At 38.4% G+C, this 20,991-nt stretch overlaps 1 protein-coding gene across 10 annotated transcripts in view; it reads left to right on the top strand.

Moving 5' to 3' along the window:
- robo2 (roundabout, axon guidance receptor, homolog 2 (Drosophila)) overlaps positions 1-16,142 on the top strand; it is a 382,012-nt gene extending 365,870 nt beyond the window's left edge. For all 10 annotated transcript variants that reach the window (XM_078792663.1, XM_078792656.1, XM_078792661.1 and 7 more), the window contains 4 exons: positions 10,197-10,355; positions 10,654-10,905; positions 12,305-12,499; positions 14,163-16,142. In XM_078792663.1, coding sequence (XP_078648789.1) covers positions 10,197-10,355; positions 10,654-10,905; positions 12,305-12,499; positions 14,163-14,164 — 608 coding nt within the window. In that variant the 3' untranslated portion in view covers positions 14,165-16,142. The remainder of the gene's footprint in view (positions 1-10,196; positions 10,356-10,653; positions 10,906-12,304; positions 12,500-14,162) is intronic.
- Positions 16,143-20,991: the final 4,849 nt, after the last annotated feature.

The following is a 20,991-nucleotide window of genomic DNA, read 5'->3' as shown; positions in this document are numbered from 1 at the left end:
TAAAGGCGAGCATAAGGATGTTATTTCATGTCTACAGGGCTCCACCTAATGATGTTTAAAAAACATATTTAGAAAGTCATAAACCGTTTTTTTTTATCCTCTAACTATGAAAATATTCAATTTTTAGCATTAGACTACTTTAGTTTTCAATGAAGTCATCAGTGTTATTAATGTTTGTGTTTCACAGCTATGACAACATTGGTTCTGTTGCTGTTTGTTAAGAGAGTTCAAGAGTACACGTGTGTGAATGAGAGGGACCCAGGTGGAGGAGTGAGGTTACAGGGAGAAGAGATACAGAAGGTGGAAAATGTTAAGTACTTAAAAAAGGAGGTGACGAGTTTAAGCTAAAATGAATGGAAAGGTATACAAAACTGTGGGGAGATTAGCCATGTTTGAGACCAGCCATACTCAGGATGGGAGTGACCAGGATGGATAGGATCAGTAAGGAGTACATCAGAGGGACATTACTGTTAAAGTCGGAGAGGCCAGACTCAGATGGTTGGGACTCTTTCACTCACTCTTCCCAATTATTGTCTGCTTCCAACACTCTTTTCTTGGCTTTGGTAAATAAAGGTTGAGGCTATTTATTTATTTTATTAATGTAATTAAATATATTGTGCTATTCCATCATTAGGCATTAGATTTGCCCTGGAAAGGAGAGGAATGATTAGCCACAACAAGACGGGGTACATGTGTGTGAATGAGAGGGACCCAAGTGGAGGAGTGAGGTTACAGGGAGAAGAGATACAGAAGGTGGAGCATGGGATGTGTGGAGAAAAGTGTCAGGCGTGATGTGCGATCGAAGAGTTTCAGCTAAAATGAAAGGAAAGGTATACAAAACTGTGGTGAGACCAGCCATCCCCAGGATGGGAGTGACCAGGATGGATAGGATCAGGAAGGGACATGTCTACAGGAATATATTATAGTGAATATATTGGTAGAAGGATGCTGCCTGGTAGGAAGCGTAGAGGAAGACCAAAGAGGAGGTTTATGGATGTAGTGAAGGAGGACATGAGAAAGACAGAAGACATGCTTGGATGGAGGAGATTGCTTTACTGTGGCGACTCCTGAAGGGAAAAGCCCAGAGAGAAAGAATAATATTCCAGCATTATTTACCATGGTATTTCATAATTAAACATGTTTTTTTTTAATGAATGACGATGCTGCAGTCATGTCCAATTGTTTTGTCGTCTCCTTGTTGTTCATGCCCTGTTGCTCATGACTCTGCAATGTGTTCGTTTATATGAGAACATGCACGCCCTCAGTGTCCCTCAATCAGGTTTTTAAGCACCGCTGGCAGACTCTGGGGAATTATAATTATCATTTCCCCCCAAAAATGCGATAAGAAAGTCCATGAATTTTAAACAGGAGAATGAGAGGGGGAAATTAAGAGGGAGTCTGGCAGCGTGTATCTCATGAAGGAGATTTGAAATAAAATTCACATGCAGCCTATTTCCATTCCAGGCGACAGAGAAGAAAGAGAGAGCGGCGCCATTTCAATTTTTACAGCTCTGAAAACTTTTACAGCCGTCTGTCAGGCGGGCGTACGGGCGGGCGTGTGTGGATGTGGGGGGCACATGAAGGGCATGACACGGACGGGGCTGCGGGTGGCTGGACCACCGCTCACACGCTGACCACTACGGGCCATCTTGACTCTTTAACCGATGAAAATTTAGAATGCCGATGAGGAAATGGGCGGGAAGGAAGAAAAACTGGGAGAAAATATCCAAAGTGGTGAGCCAGTTGAGGGGAGGGAATGGAAGGTTGGCTGGCTGCTCCAAAAGTACTTTTCCATGGCATGATGGAGCAGTGGTTTGGGTTGTGCTGACACATGCTGCTACTGATGTATTTAGGGCGATATAATCTCCTTCGCTGTATTACTCTGAAGACAGCACTATTTCTTCTCATCTAGCTGCTCATCGCACCCACTTCGACACCCTCGCTGTGGGGCAAGCGGTAAGGAAAGAGAAACTGGACAAATAAAATTCAGCTTTCTGTCGATGCTCACTTTGTTTTAGAGCAGCATGGAATTTTTTTGTTTTTATAATCTTACACTAAAGGCTACTAAATCAAACATTTTCACTAACATTTTATCCCAAATCTTTTTTTTTTTTACTACTACAGTAGTAAAATTCCTTCAACTTTGGTTGGCCACAACAGTTCATTAAGACTGATGTGTACAGTGGAACCTCGGTTAGCATACTTCCTGTTAGCATGTCTTTCTGTTAGCTTCAAAAAATGACGCTAACATTTTGACCCGGTTTGCATACATTTTCCCATGAAATGTAGCGGGCATTTTGTCATTTTATTAATAATTCACAGTGTGAGTCCAACTGTATTTTTATTACAAAAAAATCCTTGTTAGTAGCCTACCTTGCTAATACACAGGAAGCGGAAGTCACTTCCGTCGCCTTTATATGATGTCATCAGTGCTCTGTAGTTCTTGGCTAACACAGTGAAGTCTCATAAATGTGAACACAATTATAGTTTTACCTGCATACAACAAATTAAAATGCATATAAATGACATATTTAAGTGTAGTTTTGCCTTCATTTACGATGTAATTGTTGCCAAAGACAACATGGCAGCGAGATCAACTCAACAGCACCCGAGTCTCATAAATCTGAACACAATTATAGTTTTTTCTGCATACAACAAATTAAAATGCATATAAATGACATATTTAAGGCTAGTTTTGCCTTCATTTACGATGTAATTGTTGCCAAAGACAACATGGCAGCGAGATCAACTCAACAGCACGTGAGTCTCATAACTCTGAACACAATTAGAGTTTTTTCTGCATACAACTAATTAAAATGCATATAAATGACATATTTAAGTGTAGTTTTGCCTTCATTGACGATGTAATTGTTGCCAAAGACTACGTGGCAGCGAGATCAACTCAACAGCGACACAGCACCTTGATGTTTTGCCATGCGTTTTGAGCTACGTGGTGGTGTCCATGTTAATCTGGCTGCCACATCTCGACTTTGGCAGCGATCACACCTTCATTGAAGATAAAAGTAACCTTAAATATTCATGTGTCTCTTTTATTTGCATTTCTAATCATTTTGTCCATGTAAATCTATAATTATAAAACCATAAAAAAGTTTTTTATGTCAACATTTTTAACTTTCCAAAACGGATTAATTGAATTGACATTATTTTCTATGGGACCCATTTTTTTGGTTAAAGTACGTTTCAGTTAAGAGTCTGACCTTGTGGAATGGATTAATGAAGATGATCATCATTTCATCTGATACCACAAGCCAATCCAGACTGAATATTGACAGTTTTGTGAGGGGCGGAGTCACGTCGAGTGGTGGAGGTGGAGATTCTGCTTAACTTTGAGCAAATGTTTTACGTTTAAAGAGAAAACCTGATTGATTTTTTTTTAATCAAATGACGTGACAATGCCTACAGTTTGATTGCGCTGCTATTTTCCAGAATGGAAGTGCCGTAGAGGGTTCAGCGGCAGTGGAAAGTGGCTGTTAACGGGAGAAAGGAGGGGGGGGAAAAGTCATTCTGTGATGTGATATGCTGAGGCAGTGTTCAGCCTCCGAAAGCTTTGGCTGCCGCTGCCTCCACTTCATTATCTGCGCTATTCTTCATGGGACGATTGGACCCGCTGGAAATCACTGTCTTTCTTTCTCGGAGAGAAACTCAGAAAAGAATTTCAAAGGGCAAAAAGAAGGCAAAGATGGAGGGCTCCGAGTCGTTACCTTGGATTTCAGCTATAAAAAAGATGGTGGGTAGGCTGAGAGGGTGGGCGGGTGATCGCTTCTCCACCTTATGCAAGCTTACATATTCCAGAAGTTTCTTCTTTCATCCGAGAAGTTTTTTTATTTTTTTTACAGAAGAAGTGCAAATGTGTTGCAACCTTTGCAGGAGAAAGTGCAACTCTTGATGTGGAAACTCTTTGAAAGGGATTTCCCTTCAGTGTATCTAAATAAATCAGACTCATATTACTGTGCTGCATAGACCAGGAAAGAAAACTTGAGGAGCTTTTGATGTCTGGTCTGGAGTACATCATCTTTCAAAGCCTCCTCCTGACTTACGTACATCAATCCCAACCACAACAACATAGGCAAGGACTGTATTGACCCAATAGGAGACCAGGCTTCGATATTTTAAATTTTGACAAAATCAGAGACAGGAATGGAATCTACCTAAACATCATCTCATATTTGGCAATTAATTTGACCCAGAATGTCGGCAGAAATGATGTCAGTGTCATTAATCTGATGCAGATACCCACAAATGTGAACAAAAACACATTTTATAGAGAATATAGAGAATACTTCCATGTAGAAGTAGATTGATTAAGTAGTTAGATCTGTATACTTACTCGGGGTGTGTATTGGCAAGAATCTGGCAATACGATACGTATCACGATACCAGGATCACGATACGATACTGTTAACAAGGCGATATTTTTGTTGTTTTTCTTGTAGTTAAAGATTATTTCCTGGAAAAACTGAATTACACCAGCAATATGCACTTACTAAACACATTTTTATTCCATTAGAACAGTATGTTATGCTGTATCACAAACTTTCCTCTGTAAAAACTTAAAGTGTAGCATTTGGATAAATAAAACTTTAACATCCAGCTTTAAATTTACAAAAAAAAAAAAAAAAACAAATAAATTAAATGATGTCGCAAGATCCTGCTCAAATGTTCACATTCTAGTAGCTGTGAAAAAGTAAAAAGTCAGTAAAAAGTCCTTTTAGGATGCTTGAAATAACCATTATTTAACAAAATAGTCATATCAATTTGAAAAACAAAATACTTGCAATATCACAGTACTACTTTTGTAGTATACAAAAGGACCTTGGCATTGCTTGCTAGCGGCAGGTCCTCATGGTGTCTCGCTAAGTGGACTCGCAGATTTTCGTATTCGGGAAACACGACACATTTCACAAACGGCATGGCTTTTGTCCATTTCTGCACTTTGTGTAGTGCTACTTTGTGTAGAAATCCAAAATGTGTCCACACTTCAGCCTTTGTACGCCGCAGGGGCCGCTGTTATGTGCTGGCATTCGGCCATGTTGAACTGTGTTTATGTGTGGGGACGTTTCACTCATCGATCTCGTTCAACGTCCTTGCCTAATTGACTACGTAAGTGCTGCCACCTAATCATCGGAGAAATCAACCTTGAATAAATACCATATACAGTCAATGATAAATGCCTACAAATAACCATATCATACTTTTTAATATCGATACAGTATCGTGGAACGAAGTATCGCGATATATCGCCGAAACAATATTTTTACACCCCTAATACTTGCTCACTTCAGCAGCAGGTACAATCAATATACACACACTGGCCGGGCTCACTTTCTGCAGTGTGTCTCCCGTAAACCATTCCCCCTGCAATCTGTGTTAAGTAGGAACCTTGACTTTATAACCCGTTTGTAAAAGACGCTGCCTCCGTACTTTGCTACAAACTCTTTGTTGAATTCAGTAGTTTCATAACTTCTTTAGCAAAATTATGGCACTTTCTTTGGCATGGGTTATTTTGCAATAATAATATAACAGAAGAAAAATACTCAGTGTGCTTGAAGGCCACATCTATGGGTGCACAGTCCTTAATAAAAGGAAGAGAGCAGACAGAAACAGCATTGTCAATTGTTCTGTGGGTTTTCCTTGAACACATACAGTAAATAAAGATGATGAAATGAGTACCTATGAGTACCAGAATCTGTCCGTAGATTTCCAACTCTAAAAGAAACAATAATGGTAATGGTTTTATTTCATTTGAACATGCATCAGATTACAATTGAGTGCATCCCATAATCAGTTCCCAGTTCCACATGTCCAAAAGGAGTAGGAAGAAGCAAAGCTTATTAAATCCTACCCCTCCATCTGGTACTTTTACAATCAGTAACTGTTACATTTGTTCACTTCCTGCTTTCCTAATATAGTTTTTTTTGTTACGTACCAAAGTATGAGGTGATATGAGCCTCCAATGCCATAATGGGTACCATAGTAAGTGTCAATATAGTGATATATATAGCACATCATGACTGGTTCAAGACTCTTCATCCTTGTATTTAGCAAACATCAACTGCTTGTATTGTTTCTTGAATTGGCTCATCGTTGTGCATTGTTTGACTTCCTTACTCAATCCATTCCATAGTTTGATTCCACATACTGAAATGCTATGGCTAGCATAACGTAGTCCTAGCATAGAAGTGTTTCAAATGTACTTCTTCCCTGAGATCATATTTCTCCTCTCTTGTAGAGAAGTATTGGATGACATTTTTAGCTAATTGCTTATTTTTAGCCTTATGCATTATTTTAGCTGTTTGAAGATGAACTATATCAGCAAGTTGAAGTATTTGTGATTTTAGAAATAAGGAGTTAGTATGTTCTCTGTAGGCGGCATTATGAATTATCCTTACTGACCTTTTTTGCAGTACATTTAGCCAGTGAAGATTGCTTTTATAGTTATTAGCCCATATTTCCACACAATAAGTAAGATATGGTAGAACTTCTCCCCCAAGCGAGTCACAGCTTTTCCTCCTGTCACTCACACATGAGGGACCTGGAGTGATGCACAGAACACAGAGACCAGTTGGAAGGTTGATTATCAGAAGTTGGGTTATAGTGCTAATTTTAGTTTCCGTAAGATTCAGTTTTTTACATAAATTGTTGCCAAAAATGTCCGAGTTGTGTTTGTTGTCATACGGCCTAATACCCAGTCTTCACAGAAACTGTGAGTCACCAACACGGCAATGCTTTGTTTGGACACGACAACAAACACAACCCGGACATTTTTGGCAACAATTTATGTAAAAAACTGAATCTTACGGAAACTGAAATTAGCACTGTAACCCATCCTGTGTTGTTTGCTAACTTCTGATAATCAACCTTCCAACTGGTCTCTGTGTTCTGTGTGTCACTCCAGGTCACTAGTGTGTGAGTGACAGGAAGAAAAGCTGTGACTCGCTTGGGGGAATTTGGGGAATTTAGTTTTGATTTCCCGGTATCATTTCTAGTGTCTGAGTATAAGAAGACTTGAAAAATGAATCATCATGACAAAAAAATATTATTCCCAATATTGAACCTGCGTGAATCCTGAACTGTACCCATGCAAACATACGAAGGATGACATTTCTTTTATTATTCAAAAGAGAGTTTTGCCATTGCATTACTGCCATAGTGCAGTTTTTCAGTCTTTTTTCGTGGCAAACTACTCCAAAAAACACGCACAAAAACCAGTGAGGACATGCATATGCATGGCCACTGCCTTCCTCTATCTAACCTTTAACCTCACCCCGCCCTCCCCCTCATTGCCTTGTTAGCACACTGTTCCCTGTCCTTGTGTACTAATGTGAGCAGAGCACTTGGGCGTCCGCCACTTTTTAAGAAGAGTCTGCCAAACCAGACCCACAGAAAGCTGTCACATTAACCGACTGCTCTCCCAAGCGCCAAAGTCCCACATTTTTTATTGGCAGACGGGCACCTTTTTTTTTTTTTTTTGCAGCCTTGACGAAAAGAGACAAAAAAAAACACAGCACAAAAGGCGCAGATGCACAAGAAAAAGTAAAATACTTTTCATCATGTCATCTATCGTACGTAGCAGTAGAACTACAGCAGCTTTGGATGTTTGTTCCATATTGCCTTTAGAGCTCAGTCAAAAAAAAGAGACACGCAGGCAACAAAAAAGTGTGTTCATCCCACCAGGCGGTGTATTCGGCTCCATCTGCACCACCTGAGGCACTTTTGTAGCAAACTCTGCAAAGGACAGGTGTGCTCTTTGTTCTGTAACCAAACAAGAGCAAAAGTCAGTGCATAGCCGTCTTGTGTCGCCCTGTGCTGCGTTTGTGTGAAATATGGATGCCTAACAAACAATACGCAGAAACATAAATATTCAACTGCAAGGGTGGGGTGGGTCTGCAGCAAAATTATGTTTGTTTGAACAATATCACGCTGCATATGAAGAGCTTGCAACCAAAAGGCGCTAAATCCAATTTTCACTAAGTTGCATGTTTTTCATGAGTTTAATAGACCTCTGTCATGTGTATCCAAATCACATATTTGGTCTTGAAATCATTTTAAAAAATATAAAAAAAAGTGATATGAAATTTATGCTTTCAACTAAAAGGCGCTATTTCCATTTCAGATTGCAACCAAAAGGAGCTAAATCCCTTTCTTTATTCTTTATTCTGATTGGCCCAAGTTTCCCATCTATTGATAATCTGACCAATCAGAGAGAAGAATACAATTGGCACTGCACATACAGAAAGCCAGTATCAGTGCGCATCCTGTTTTGTTTGTGTACATTAAGTACACGTATGATAGTTACAGTATGTTATGCAATTCAGGAGAACACAAATTGTGTTTTTACAGTATTCTGTAACATGGAAGTTTTTTTTACGCCATAAAAGGCATGTCTCTACCTTGACACCTCCAACTTTCATGAGAAACATTATTTTACTTGTACTAAAATACATACAATGTAAAGAATTTGTAATGAGATGATTTTTGTCACTGTCACCTTCATGGTGCAGTCAAATATGAGCACTGCTTTTAATAACATTTTTATTAATTTAATTAATAATAATTATTTTGTATTGTATGTTGAGAATGGCTTCTGTGTTGTAATTATTTTATTAGCATAGCACATTAAAGCACCTTACATTCTTTTACAACAATGCCATTGAAGAAGTTAAAGGTGACTTCAATTTTATTTCAGCCAAAAGGCGCTAAATCCGAAAAAAAATTAATTAAAAAAAATATATAAAATACATGGTGTGTGCAGGATTTTTATAGCATGCATTTTTATGACCTATATTGATAGCTCTTTCATTTGCAATATAGACTTGATGACCAAATAGATTGTATGTGCGTAGTTAAAAATCATTGATTTTCTCGAAATCAGTCAAAATGGATTTAGCGCCTTTTGGTTGCAAGCTCTCCATATGTGGTATTGTGGATTCTTTGTGTATTTCATCACAGTGACTATAGACACAGCCCAAAAATTTTTCATTAAAAAAAATGTCATTTTTAAAGTTTAAAGTGGTGAAGTGTTCTGGGCATGCCCAGCCGGGAAAAGGCCCCGGGGCAGACCTAGGACACGCTGGAGGGACTATGTCTCACAGCTGGCCTGGGAACGCCTTGGTGTCCTCCCGGTGGAGCTGGAGGAGGTGGCCGGGGACCGGGAAGTCTGGGCTTCCCTACTAAGACTGCTGCCCCCGCGACCCGGACCCGGATAAGCGGAGCAAAATGGATGGATGGATGGATGGAAGTTTAAAGTTTAATTTTTAAACTGAAAAAAATCAAGAAAGTGTGTTACAGACACAGATTTTCCATTTTTGTTGTTATTCAATCATTCAGTTCCGGTCAACAATATGCATTTTCTCAATTTAGTTTGAAGAATCTGGATCAGATATATGGATATTTTAGTACCAATCCACATTTGCCAGAATTGTGGGTCACTGTCCGACTTGACCCAAATGCGAACAAACAAACAGACAGTCGACAATGACAATAAAAGTCTAACTTTGTATCAAAATTCAATGTATTAATGCCAACATACTAACTAACAAACTTAAGAATTGATACCAACCAACAAATTACCAACAGACGAGGTGTTAACAAAGCTTTACATTAAAAAGGTTGAACTCTTGGCCCATTTTAATAATTATTATGAAAAAGATCATTGACTGCAACACGGCGACTCTGGTGTTCCAGGCTCCATGGTGAACGGCTGGGGCTCGGCCTCGGAGGACGAGCGCAATTTCTCCAGCCACCGCTCCAGTTTGGGTAGCTCATCCGATGGCTCCATCTTTACCCACTGCAGCTTTGCCCAGGCCCTGGTGGCCGCCGCAGACAAGGCGGGCTACCGGCTGGAGGGCACCAGCCTCAGCAAGCGAGGTCGGTGTGCAAAAGCTAGCCCACTGGACCTTCGAGTGGGACATGCATTTGGTTCCTTTTCTCCTGGTGGCTTTTTTGGGGACTTTGATTTCCTCTTTACTGCTTGCGGGCGCCGGTTTGTGCATGGCACTTTTTTACTGGGAATGTATGACAACTTCCTTCAACTCAGACTTTCAACTCCTGCTTGAGGAATGATGGCTGCAAACATTCCTGGACAATGATTGATCTCTGCGGCAGCTTCTGCTTTGTTAATATCTTTAATATTAATAATATCTTTATTAATCAGACTTCCTGTTCCCCTCCTGCAGATAAAGGCTTGTCCCACAGGCCCCGGCCCAGCAGTCCATTCTCTACAGATGGCAGCACAGTGGGAACGCACAGTCTGGGTCACCAGAGGGCCACCAGGCCCGCACGCAAACCCCGAAGCCAGGGCACAGCACCCCACCGCAGGGATGCTGCTGCAGACGGTGAGGGCATTGGACGTTTATGAAGTACATATAAGTATAATTCATAATTTCTGTTGGCCGACTGTTGCAACCTTCATTAAAAATAAAGTAAAGTAAAATGTAATCACAAGCTCTTTATTGCGAAAACGAAACCAGCTTGGTCAGTCGTGCACATCAGCCTAAACAACATCAGCAAATTTGATTATCTTTTCCGGTACACCAACAAACTAAAAAATGTTCAATACTGCTACAGCACATGATCAGATCCTATGAAAGCAACAGTAATAACTAAGCATTTGTTGACATGCTCCGCCCACAGACCTACCTCCGCCCCCTGAACCACCGCCCAGCCAGGGACAGCCCCGGGCCCAGACGGGCCGTTGTATCAACAGTATGATACCCGCTCCAGAGAGGAAGGCGGCGTCTCTGGAGCGCCCGCCCATGTCGGGGCCCCTGTGTGGACAGGAGGACAGACAGATGACACGGGCCACTCTGGAACATCACCGCCAGGTTCAAGACCGACTGGGCTCCGTGGAGAGAGGCGATGACGGCCGCAGGGGCCACAAAAACGGTACGTGGACGGACGTTACCTTGATTTGTGCCGCCCCCTATGGGTTGTGCTGAAAATGCTTTGGAAGGCATGCTAGCTTATTTGTTATACGGAAATCCTCCATCATTATCCAAATGGTCAATGACTTATGGACGATTAGTTACTAAGTCCGCCCGTGTTCTGGCAAAGATGTTTTGCTGGATGTCGGCCATCTTGCTCAAATTATTGCCAGTCCCCTAAAAGCGTGTACCAAATTTCATGCCGATTTGGCTCAATACTCAGTTTTTTTGCATTGCGCTGTATTGGAAATTTCAAGTCTTATGGAAATATTAGAGTTGAATATCAGCGCCACTATGGTGTGTATTTGTCTGAATAATAATAGCACAGTCAACAGGGTAGGGGTGCACATTTTGACAACCCCCGCCCTTTTGTGTGCACTGAAGTTCATACTGACAGTGATGGTTGTGCAGGAAAAAAGTGACTGTAACTTTGGCATACTTCTCCATAGCAACACCGTTCCAAAAGTCAAATTGTGGATGTATTTCTGCAGATTCCAGAAGTGTCTTCAACATTTCTGTCATATCGACTTTTTCCAATATCATGCTTTGAAAAACAAGGTGTCAGGTTCAACTTTTCTCCTTTTCAAAACATTTCAGGCCGGAAAATTTGCCAACATTTTTCCATTCAACTCGGTCCTGACAACCATGTATGCTAAATATTAATATTTCTGTATGAAAGTGTGTCTTCTTTCATTCCGGGTGCATTTTATTAATCTTTGGCGAGCACTTGAAGAAACAGTAGTGATGTAAAAAGGATAATTGTGACACATTCGAGAGTCCTTGTTCAACTGATTCTCGGGCTTCTAGTGGTGGGCCGCTTCCCACTCGTCCCACCATCTGATGTACCGTTTGGGCTCCTTCGAAAGAAAACGTGATTGGTGCTCCTCCATTCATTTCAATGGAGAAACAGGCCATCTTTCCTCTCGTTAAGTCAGTTGCTCATATCATTTAACAGTTGGGGGATTCTCCCGTGTGAAAGTTAGCGCTCATGCCGCACAGCCGTCAACAGATGGCACTGTCTGACACTTGCGCTGGCTTACTAAATGCGCCCCCCCCGTCTCTCCCGGTTGCTGCTGCTGCCAACGTTTGGCATGCATGGTTCTCCGTGCAAAGCGCCCGGAAAATGACTTTGGCTTTCTTCTTTGTCACGATGGCGGCAGACGGGCTTCGGCCCCCATCTGGGTGAGCCTGCACGTCTTTGTCACCCCGCTGCGTGTCCCGTCTTGTCTCAGCGGGACACTCGACAAGTCGCTGCTGCATTGTTGCATAAAAGACATACAGATGTATAAGAATGTCTCCCAGTGGACTCCAACCGGGGTCGATTAAAGCCTGTGGTGATTCTTATTTTACTGTGTCCACAGAGGAGGGATGCCTGCCATACCATAAACCGTCCTTCCCGTCACCCGGTGGCCACAGCTCGTCTGGTACAGCCTCGTCCAAAGGCTCCACGGGGCCCCGCAAGAACGAAGGCCCACGGCAGCCACAGCAGTGGACGGCCATGGAGCACGCAGACTTCCTGGGGACCAACGGACAGGGACAGTACTCGGGAGAATTATGTAAGTTCTATACCAATTTTTAGGATTTTTCAACCACTTTTGCCATCGGAAATATTCTCATGAGGGTGGCGGGGGTGTTGGAGCCTAGCCCAGCTGTCTTGGGGCGAGAAGCGGGGTACACCCTGGACTGGTGGCCAGCCAATCACAGGGCACCGGGAACACAAACAACATGAATTATTGGGTGGAGTCACCAACAAAATAACTCGACTCAGTGTTACTTTCCAATAATGTTACTCAGAATCCGAAATGTGTATCAATTATCGCAAAGAAGCCAATATCGGACATCCCTATAAATAATCTTAAAAATAAAAAATATTTATATTATCACTTCACCAATTTCATTTTTTTAAGGAATATTTAAAAATTTATAAAATAAAAATAAAATGTGTTTTTAAGTAGATTTTTTTTTAATTAAATTTAAAAAAAATTTTTTTAAATTTAATTCGAAGCATAAAAGTGGTCAAATGAACTAAAATACAAACATAAGACATTCAGAAGGCACATTACTCGCTGTTAAGCTAGCTATTTTAGCTATTTGGTTTGCAAGGTATGCTGTGCTAGTGCAGTGGTGTCCAAAATTTGCGGCCATTTGCGCCTCGTTTCTGTTTATTTTATTGGCCTGCAACGGAGTTTAACAAGGAAACAAAAACACCAATTAAACAACAGCAGCAAAGGTGTCATCTTTTTTTAACTTTAACTAAAAATAAATTCAATCTTTCCAAAAAGAACATAAATCAAGACGCAAGAGTCACCATTGTTATGTAAAATGTGTTTTCTTATATAAAATATGTAATACATGAATTATTGGGTGGAGTCACCAACAAAATAACTCTACTCATTTTAGAGTGTTACTTTACAATAATGTTGAATATAATGAATCAGAAAGGTGTATCAATTATCACAAAAAAGCTAATATCGGACATCCCTATAAATAATTTTCAAAATAAAAAATATTTATAATGTCACTTCACCAATTTAATTTTTTTTATATTTCAATAAATTCTGTTATTTTATTTTTACTATTATTAGTAAAAATAAAAATATGTTTTTAAGCAGATTTTATTTTATTTTATTTATTAGGCATTTCCAAGCATAAAAGTGGTCAAATGAACTAAAGGCATTCAGAAGGCACATTGCTCGCTGTTAAGCTATTTTATATTTAGCTATTTGGTTTGCAATGTATGCTATGCTAGTGCAGCGGTGTCCAAAAAGTGGCCCAGAGGCCATTTTCGGCTAATTTCTGTTCATTTTATTGGCCTGCAACAGAGTTTAACAAGGAAACAAAAACAACAATTAAACAACAGCAGCAATGGTGTCATCTTTTTTTCCTGGAATGTATATCTCAAAGGACGCATGGTAGCCGAGATGGTGGTTAGCATGCAGGCCACACAGTCTGGAGATCGGGAAGACCTGGGTTCAATTCTCCGCTTGGCATCTCTGTGTGGAGTTTGCATGTTCTCCTCGTTAGTGACCCCGCCTCTCGGCCGAAGACAGCCGGGGTAGGCTCCAGCATACCTGGAGGCATAGAAAATGGATACAGCTGATATTCAGTTTTTAATGTAATGTAGGAACATCAAAGTATTGCAGTATGTGGAAAATATTGGTCACCTCATTTTAATGAATTGCTATGTTTGTATTCATGACGGATCCTTTTTCTTTGCAGAGTGGCCTGCTCAGCCGAGTACCTGGCAAAAAAAAAAATTCCCCACACCGCCCTCCTCCTCCTCGTTCTCCTCTGGGGGCGATGACCTCTTGTCCGTCGCCCCATGTGGACGCAGACAGTGCGATGAGGACGAGGACACAGAATTGTACATGTTTGCTGTATGATGTAAAGACACAGACATATTGTACATCTCACTATGCTTTGCTCTTCAAGGAAAACTCTTTTTTCACCTCTTAACTTTTACTGTATTTTATGTTTTTTTGTCCAAAAAAACACACTTTTCTGGTGACTGCCCCTTTTTTTCAAGGGGACAAAAGGGGGTTTATTTTCCTGTAAATATCTTCTTTCTTGCTGTTGCTATGCAAGCCTCCTTCAGTTACAGCTTTTTTTTATTGTAACATATGTGAATTGTGTGGCTGCCGCCATTAAATTGTTGTTTGGTTTTTTTTAGCAATTTTGTTAATAGTCGCCATTAAGAATATTATTATTGTAATTATTATTATTATTTTTTTTTTTTTGCACTGCGACTTTTTTAGTGATAAGCACAAAATACCAAGCTCCTGCTGACATGAAGAAGAAGATGTGAAGAGGAGTTCCTGTACTGTAAAGTATCCAAGAAGAGAATTATATACGAAATGTACAGAGAGATTTGGGTTTGTTTTTTTTTTTTTTTTTTTGGAAAGGATGGCTACAGCGACAAAAAACAGGAATAATTGCTCCGTTTTTGGGCAACTCATGCAATTCCTGCAATTACCCATGTCGATTTTTTTAAAGAACAAGTGCACCACCTTCAATTGTTTACATCTTTTTAATGAATTTTTATGATATTTTTAATTCTTTTTTAATATCATTTGCTTTTTTAGGAGCACTTAACTTTGTTTTTCTCGTATTTATTGAGTTTTCCGCCCTCACCCGAGTAAGTTGCACATTTTTCGCCTCTTGTGCAGCTTCCGTGTCGCTATTCCATGCCGACGGAGAAGAACCAGGACACTTTGGAACACAACACTTCCGAAGATGTTGTCTTTCTTTCTTTATTTGCCTTTTATCAACTTTACCAAAACTGCTGCTTTACGACGATATTTTCAAGATTCATGTTCAGGATTTTTGTGCTGAGTTTTATGTTCTTTTTTTTGCCCAGAGGCCGCAGGGTACCCACCCCTGCTTCAAAAAGTGAAAGTTTGTTGTGGCAACGTTTCATTGATTCATTCGCACAGTGGCCAGTATTCTGAGAAATGAGGTGCATAAGAGTATCTCAGGTTATTTTCCATTATGCTGGTGTTTATATGTGTATATATTGAAATATATATACAGTATATCCATACTCCGCGACATTCCGACTTCCCTGTCATGTCCTTTTGTCTTTTTCCGCCGTGGATTTTTAAGAAGTCACCTGGATACAAAAAAAAATCCTACAAAATTGAGATTGCTATTTATAATGTCTAATTGTTCCCTTGATGCTCATTCTTTTACTTTGACACCACAGCCTCTTTTTCTATTTATTACAAAAAAAGATAATAAAAAGTCTATTGTGGAATATGCATACAGATTTGTGGTATATGAAATGTGTTTTTTTTTGGTTTCTTTTTTATGTAAAGTTGACTGTGTGAGGCGAGGAAACATGAAGTCTCATGAAGACAAAAGACGAAAGGAAGAAAGAACTTGATGTTTTTTCTCAATATTGTTGGTTCTTTGTAGCCTCTCTGTGTGTTGCCTTTTTCCTAATAAAAAACGAAAAAAAAAAACGATGAAATCTTTCTGTACAGTCCTGCTGGGGTGATCCAATGTCATTTCTACAGTTCATTCTGTTTTCATTTGTACTTTTTTCTGTACAACACCTTCCCAATTCACTTGCATGTCCTGCTCCAAAAAGATCCAAAAGGGTCCAAAGTGGATTGCAACAAGGTTGCATCTCCATCTCCTGTAAGATAAAGGCATCCATGCTCTTTTCTTTCCTTGTACCGGCTCAATATCAAATAAAATATTTTTGAAAAATGACCGTGTGTCATGCGACTCTGGCCTGAAGAATAAACTGCTTGACATGAAAATTTTGCACTTTTATTATATTTTATTTTTCCAAATAAAACGCTCAAGTCTAAAATATTTATTTATATTTTTTATATCTATTTATTTACTATTTTTAAGACAAAATGTTTGCATTTTACAAAAAATGCTGCCCCCCGTAGTAATACTGCATTTTCTCTTTTTTTAAAGTCTTTAAAAGCTATATAATAATAATAATAATATAATAATTATATTACTTTTTTGAAGGTCAAAATTTTATCGCATTACTTTATTTATTTACAAATTATTTTTTGTAAAAAGTTAAAATAGTTGGGGAAAAAGCAGATTTGTAAAAAAATAGTTGTAAATTTAGTAAAATAAAGTCAAAATATAAAAAAAATAATATAACAAGAACAAAAGTATACATTTTACAAGAATAAAATTATAATATGAGGACAAATTGTGTTACTCTAGTAGCACAGAGCTGAAATATTTCTTTAAAAAATTATGTCAAAATAAAGTTTAAAAATTATATTGGGGTAAAATGTTGATATATAACAGGAATAAAGTCAAAATATTATGACAGTAAATTCATAATTCTGACAAGAAAATGTACAAAGAGAAATTTGTAATAGTTGGAAAATTAAACGAAAACAATTACAAAAAAATGGGAAAACCCGCTTAAATTTTTATGACAATAATGTCTAAATATTATTATAAAAACATTGTATACTAATAAGGAAAAAAGGAAAACTAATGTGAATTTTGTAACAAAGAGTTGAAATATGAATACAAAGTTGTAGCCAGTTAAAACAAAACTAGGAAGTGTTATAATATGGATAAAGGCAAAATATTGCAGGAGTGAAGTCATAATTTTGAGAAGAAAATGTATCTATGTAAATGTAAATGTTTAGAAAATTAAATAAAAAAGAAGCATAAATGGAATACATTGCCGTAATTGTATGTGAACAAAGTCCAAAAATTTGTAGTTTGTCAGTTTATTTGAAAAAATATGTTGGGAAAAAAGTTACAGTATTATGGTAATAAAGTATAGTATATTAAATATTTAAAAAAGTATATTAATTAAAGTATATATTAAAAATATATTAATTATTAATTAATATTAATCAGGGAGTAAATTGTGAAAATGTACAGGAAGAAATTTGTAATAGTTGGAAAATTAAAGCAAAAAAATACGGCAGAAATGGGAAAAACAGCTATAATTTTATGAAAATAAAGTCAAAATATTAAATAAAAAAGAGAAAAATGTAAAAAATGTACAATAATAAACTCATAATATTATAAATAAAAATAATTGAATTTTAGTAGAAAAAATATGAAATATTAAAAAAAAATCTTGAAAGTTGTGATTTGAGTAACAAAACAGTTTTCATTTTTGGAAAAATAGTCAAAATATTCAGAAATAAAGTTGTATTCTAATGAGAAAAATGTAAACAATTTACAATAATAAACTCATAATATTATAAAGAAAAATAATTTAATTATTACTAGCACAAATATGAAATATTTCAAAAAAAATCTTTAAAGTTGTGATTTGAGAAACAAAAAAGTTTACATTTTTGGAAAACAGGTTGGCAGAAAGGTTATAATATTATGGAAATAAAATAAAAATATTATGAAAATATTATGGTTATTATTATTATTTAAGGAAAAAGTTAGTACAGGCCTGTCTGAGGCGCAAGTTTCAAGTGTGGGTCATGGAGAAATAATGTCCTGCACTCCTGACAGCAGTCCAGGTGCCTGGGTGGTAACGTGGTGGCTGTTTCCCTCACCTAATTCTTCCCATGTTTCCAACTCCGTCAACATTCCAAATCCACAGTTTAGGCTCAAGGCTTTGCTGTCCAATAAACATGAAGGGAGGTTGAGTCGCTCAGCAAATCAGCATTTATGTCTACGAAAGGAAACATCCAGTCTATTATCCATTCAGTCTGTGGACTGCAGACAATGAGTGTTGGTGTTGTATTGTTACCCCCCCCCCGCCCCTCCAACACCCACACACAACAGCATTCATCACACGTGTCAAACAGCTGCTGCTGCTGGCGACGAGCATGACAACATTTGCATTTCATCTCTCCGTCTGCCTCAGCTTTTATCTCTCCATTTATTTTTAGACGTCACGGTTTGATAAATGACTTCCGGAAGAAACATCATTTTCTTCCATCGTCTTGGTCGTGACTCCGAATATGAATGTTATTTGGCAACACAAACGTGTGCGGCCTACTTTGTTGCTGGGTTGATGTCGTCATCAATGTTGAAATTTGACACCTAATTGGGACTTCTGATTTAAAGACAGGCAGTAATTGAAAAGATATATGAAAGATGAAATATGCATTACATACCGTATACCAAGGGTGGGCAAACATGCGGCCCACCAAGCGTTTGAAACCGGCCCGCCAGTTGCTTTCTAAGTATTTCAACTTTTAACATACAAACTGGCAACATGACTTGCGAGTCATTAAAAAAAAAAGCCAAATTGAATGACATAGTTTGATGTAGTCTGATGATTAAAGTGCTTCTAAAAAAAGGACATGAGAACATATAATAGAGAACATAATGAGAACATATAGATAAAATTATAAGCATAAAATAGTGTGTGTGTGTGTTAAATATATGTTCTGGCCCCCCGGACAATTTTGTTAACTCAATGCGGCCCACAAGTCAAAATATTTGCCCACCCCTGCTGTATATAATAGTATTTTCCATAAATGTATGTTTTATTGTTACATTCCAAATGTATTCTTGGTTATTTCTTTTTGTCCCATAATTACAATTATGGGACATATTATTATTGTAAAATTATTTTTTTTCGTAATTCTTGAAACATCATCTTATTCTCATAAAACATCTCATCTCATAAAATGATTAAACGTGACTTCTTAATCATTTTTTGTTGTCGCTGGTATAACACTTTATTTTGATTTTTAAAAAATATGTAAAAAAATATGTAAATATGTAAAAAATATGTAGGATTCTACTGATAAGTATCATTATTATTACCAATTATTTACCATTTTGATTTTTTTTTTTTAATTTACCATTTATTTACCATTATTACCAATATCAGCATAAAAAGGCAACATCAGTGGATATCGGTATCTGATTTTTTCCCGATCATGAAAACTGATATAGAAAAAGTGCTGTATACAACATGTATGACATGTCACACATATCGGTATCGGCTGATACCAGTAGCAGGAATTGAACGTTGTACAATATCAGCATATCGGAATATCAGGATAATACAAGATCGGAAAATAAATCTCTTTTTGGCAAAAAAGTCAATATCGGACATACATAAAAATTAGGGGTGTGAATCTAATGAGGCTAATACAGTAGTGAAGAGCAGGGAGGCGGCGGTAGACTTGTCCGTGTTGTGGTCTACCCTTTTATTTTTGTGGTGTTTGTCGTGCTGCCGTTATACGGCTTCTTAACGTGGCATTCTTTGCAAATGACGGACTCTTTGCGAATCCGTAGTGTTTCCAAACATACCATTTAAACGTTGCGGGTGGGTTAAATATGCCTTGCTGCTGCTTGCGCGCAAACATCCATGCTGTTTTACTAGTGCAGGGGTCGGCAACCCAAAATGTTGAAAGAGCCATATTGGACCAAAAATAAAATTAAATTCTGGAGCCGCAAAAAATTCAAAGCTTTATAATGAAGGCAACACATCTGTATCTATATTAGCTATATTAGCCTACTATCAGTTAGCCAACTACTGCCTGTAACACTCAGACCAGAGCAACAAAACACAATAGTATCCCAAGGTGTCATTCCGAATACACTACCACTCAAAAGTTTGGGATCACTTGGAATTTTTTTGGGCCAGTCTGAGATGCGGCTTTTTCTTGGCAGTCCTGCTACGAAGTCCAGCATCCTGAAGTCACTGCTTCACTGTTGATACTTACACTGATGATTGACGGCTACGGTTTAGTGCAGCTGTGAGGCATCTTTGTCTTAAACTACACACTCTCTTGCACAGTTGTGCATCGTTTTTCTGTCCTTGTTAGACCCAGTTTGTGCTGCTCTCTGAAGGGAGTAGTTAACAGCATGGTAAGAGATTTTAGTTTTAGTTTAGATTTTTAGATGGATTTTCTAATCATCTTTTAGCCTTAAAAAATGATGAACTTGGATTCGCAGCCATACCAGGAGATTGATGCAGAAGACTGACAGTTAGTAGGCCTCTATGCAAAAATGTTCTTCAAAAATCATCTGATTCATTTTAATTGTTTGTGAAATGGAAAAAAAATGTTTGTGAAATGCATGAAAATGTGGTTTTCTTTGGTAAACAAAGAAATTTGCAAGTGATCCCAAACTTTTGAGCGGTAGTATATATACTGACGAAAATCAGAAATCACTTTATAAAAACAGTCACTTTGTTACTAAATATGTGCTATTGTGTTCTTACCCATTTAATGTGACTTCTGTTTTCAGACATGACTGGTCAGCTTCTCTCTCTTCAACATCGGGAATGTACGATGAATGCAATAAATGCAAATGATTCAGTCCAAGAAAAGACTGTAACTACAGTTCTATGAATCCCGGATGACCGAGGCAGAGGCGGTGCTTAAAGCACTGGATGACAACAAAGTCGCACGTGACCCCGGTGAACCTCACGTGAGTCTAAATAGTCACGGAGACCGGGAGTTCCGTCCCTTAGTCTTCTCGCGGGACACAAGGATTCCGAAGGACACAATACTCTGGCGGTCATCCGGGATTCACAGTCATAACTTTCGTTCTATTTCATCCCTACTGACCGCCAGAGGCGGTGCTTAAAGCACTGGATGACTTATACCAGCAAGGTCGCAAT

The sequence above is a fragment of the Doryrhamphus excisus genome, linkage group LG8, assembly GCF_037039965.1.
Source record: "Doryrhamphus excisus strain RoL-2023G ecotype Guam linkage group LG8, RoL_Dexc_Guam_v1.1, whole genome shotgun sequence".
NCBI classification, from domain to species: Eukaryota; Metazoa; Chordata; class Actinopteri; order Syngnathiformes; family Syngnathidae; genus Doryrhamphus; species Doryrhamphus excisus.
The sequence above is the reverse complement of the archived record's forward strand: the minus strand, read 5'-3'. Positions and strand labels throughout refer to the sequence as shown.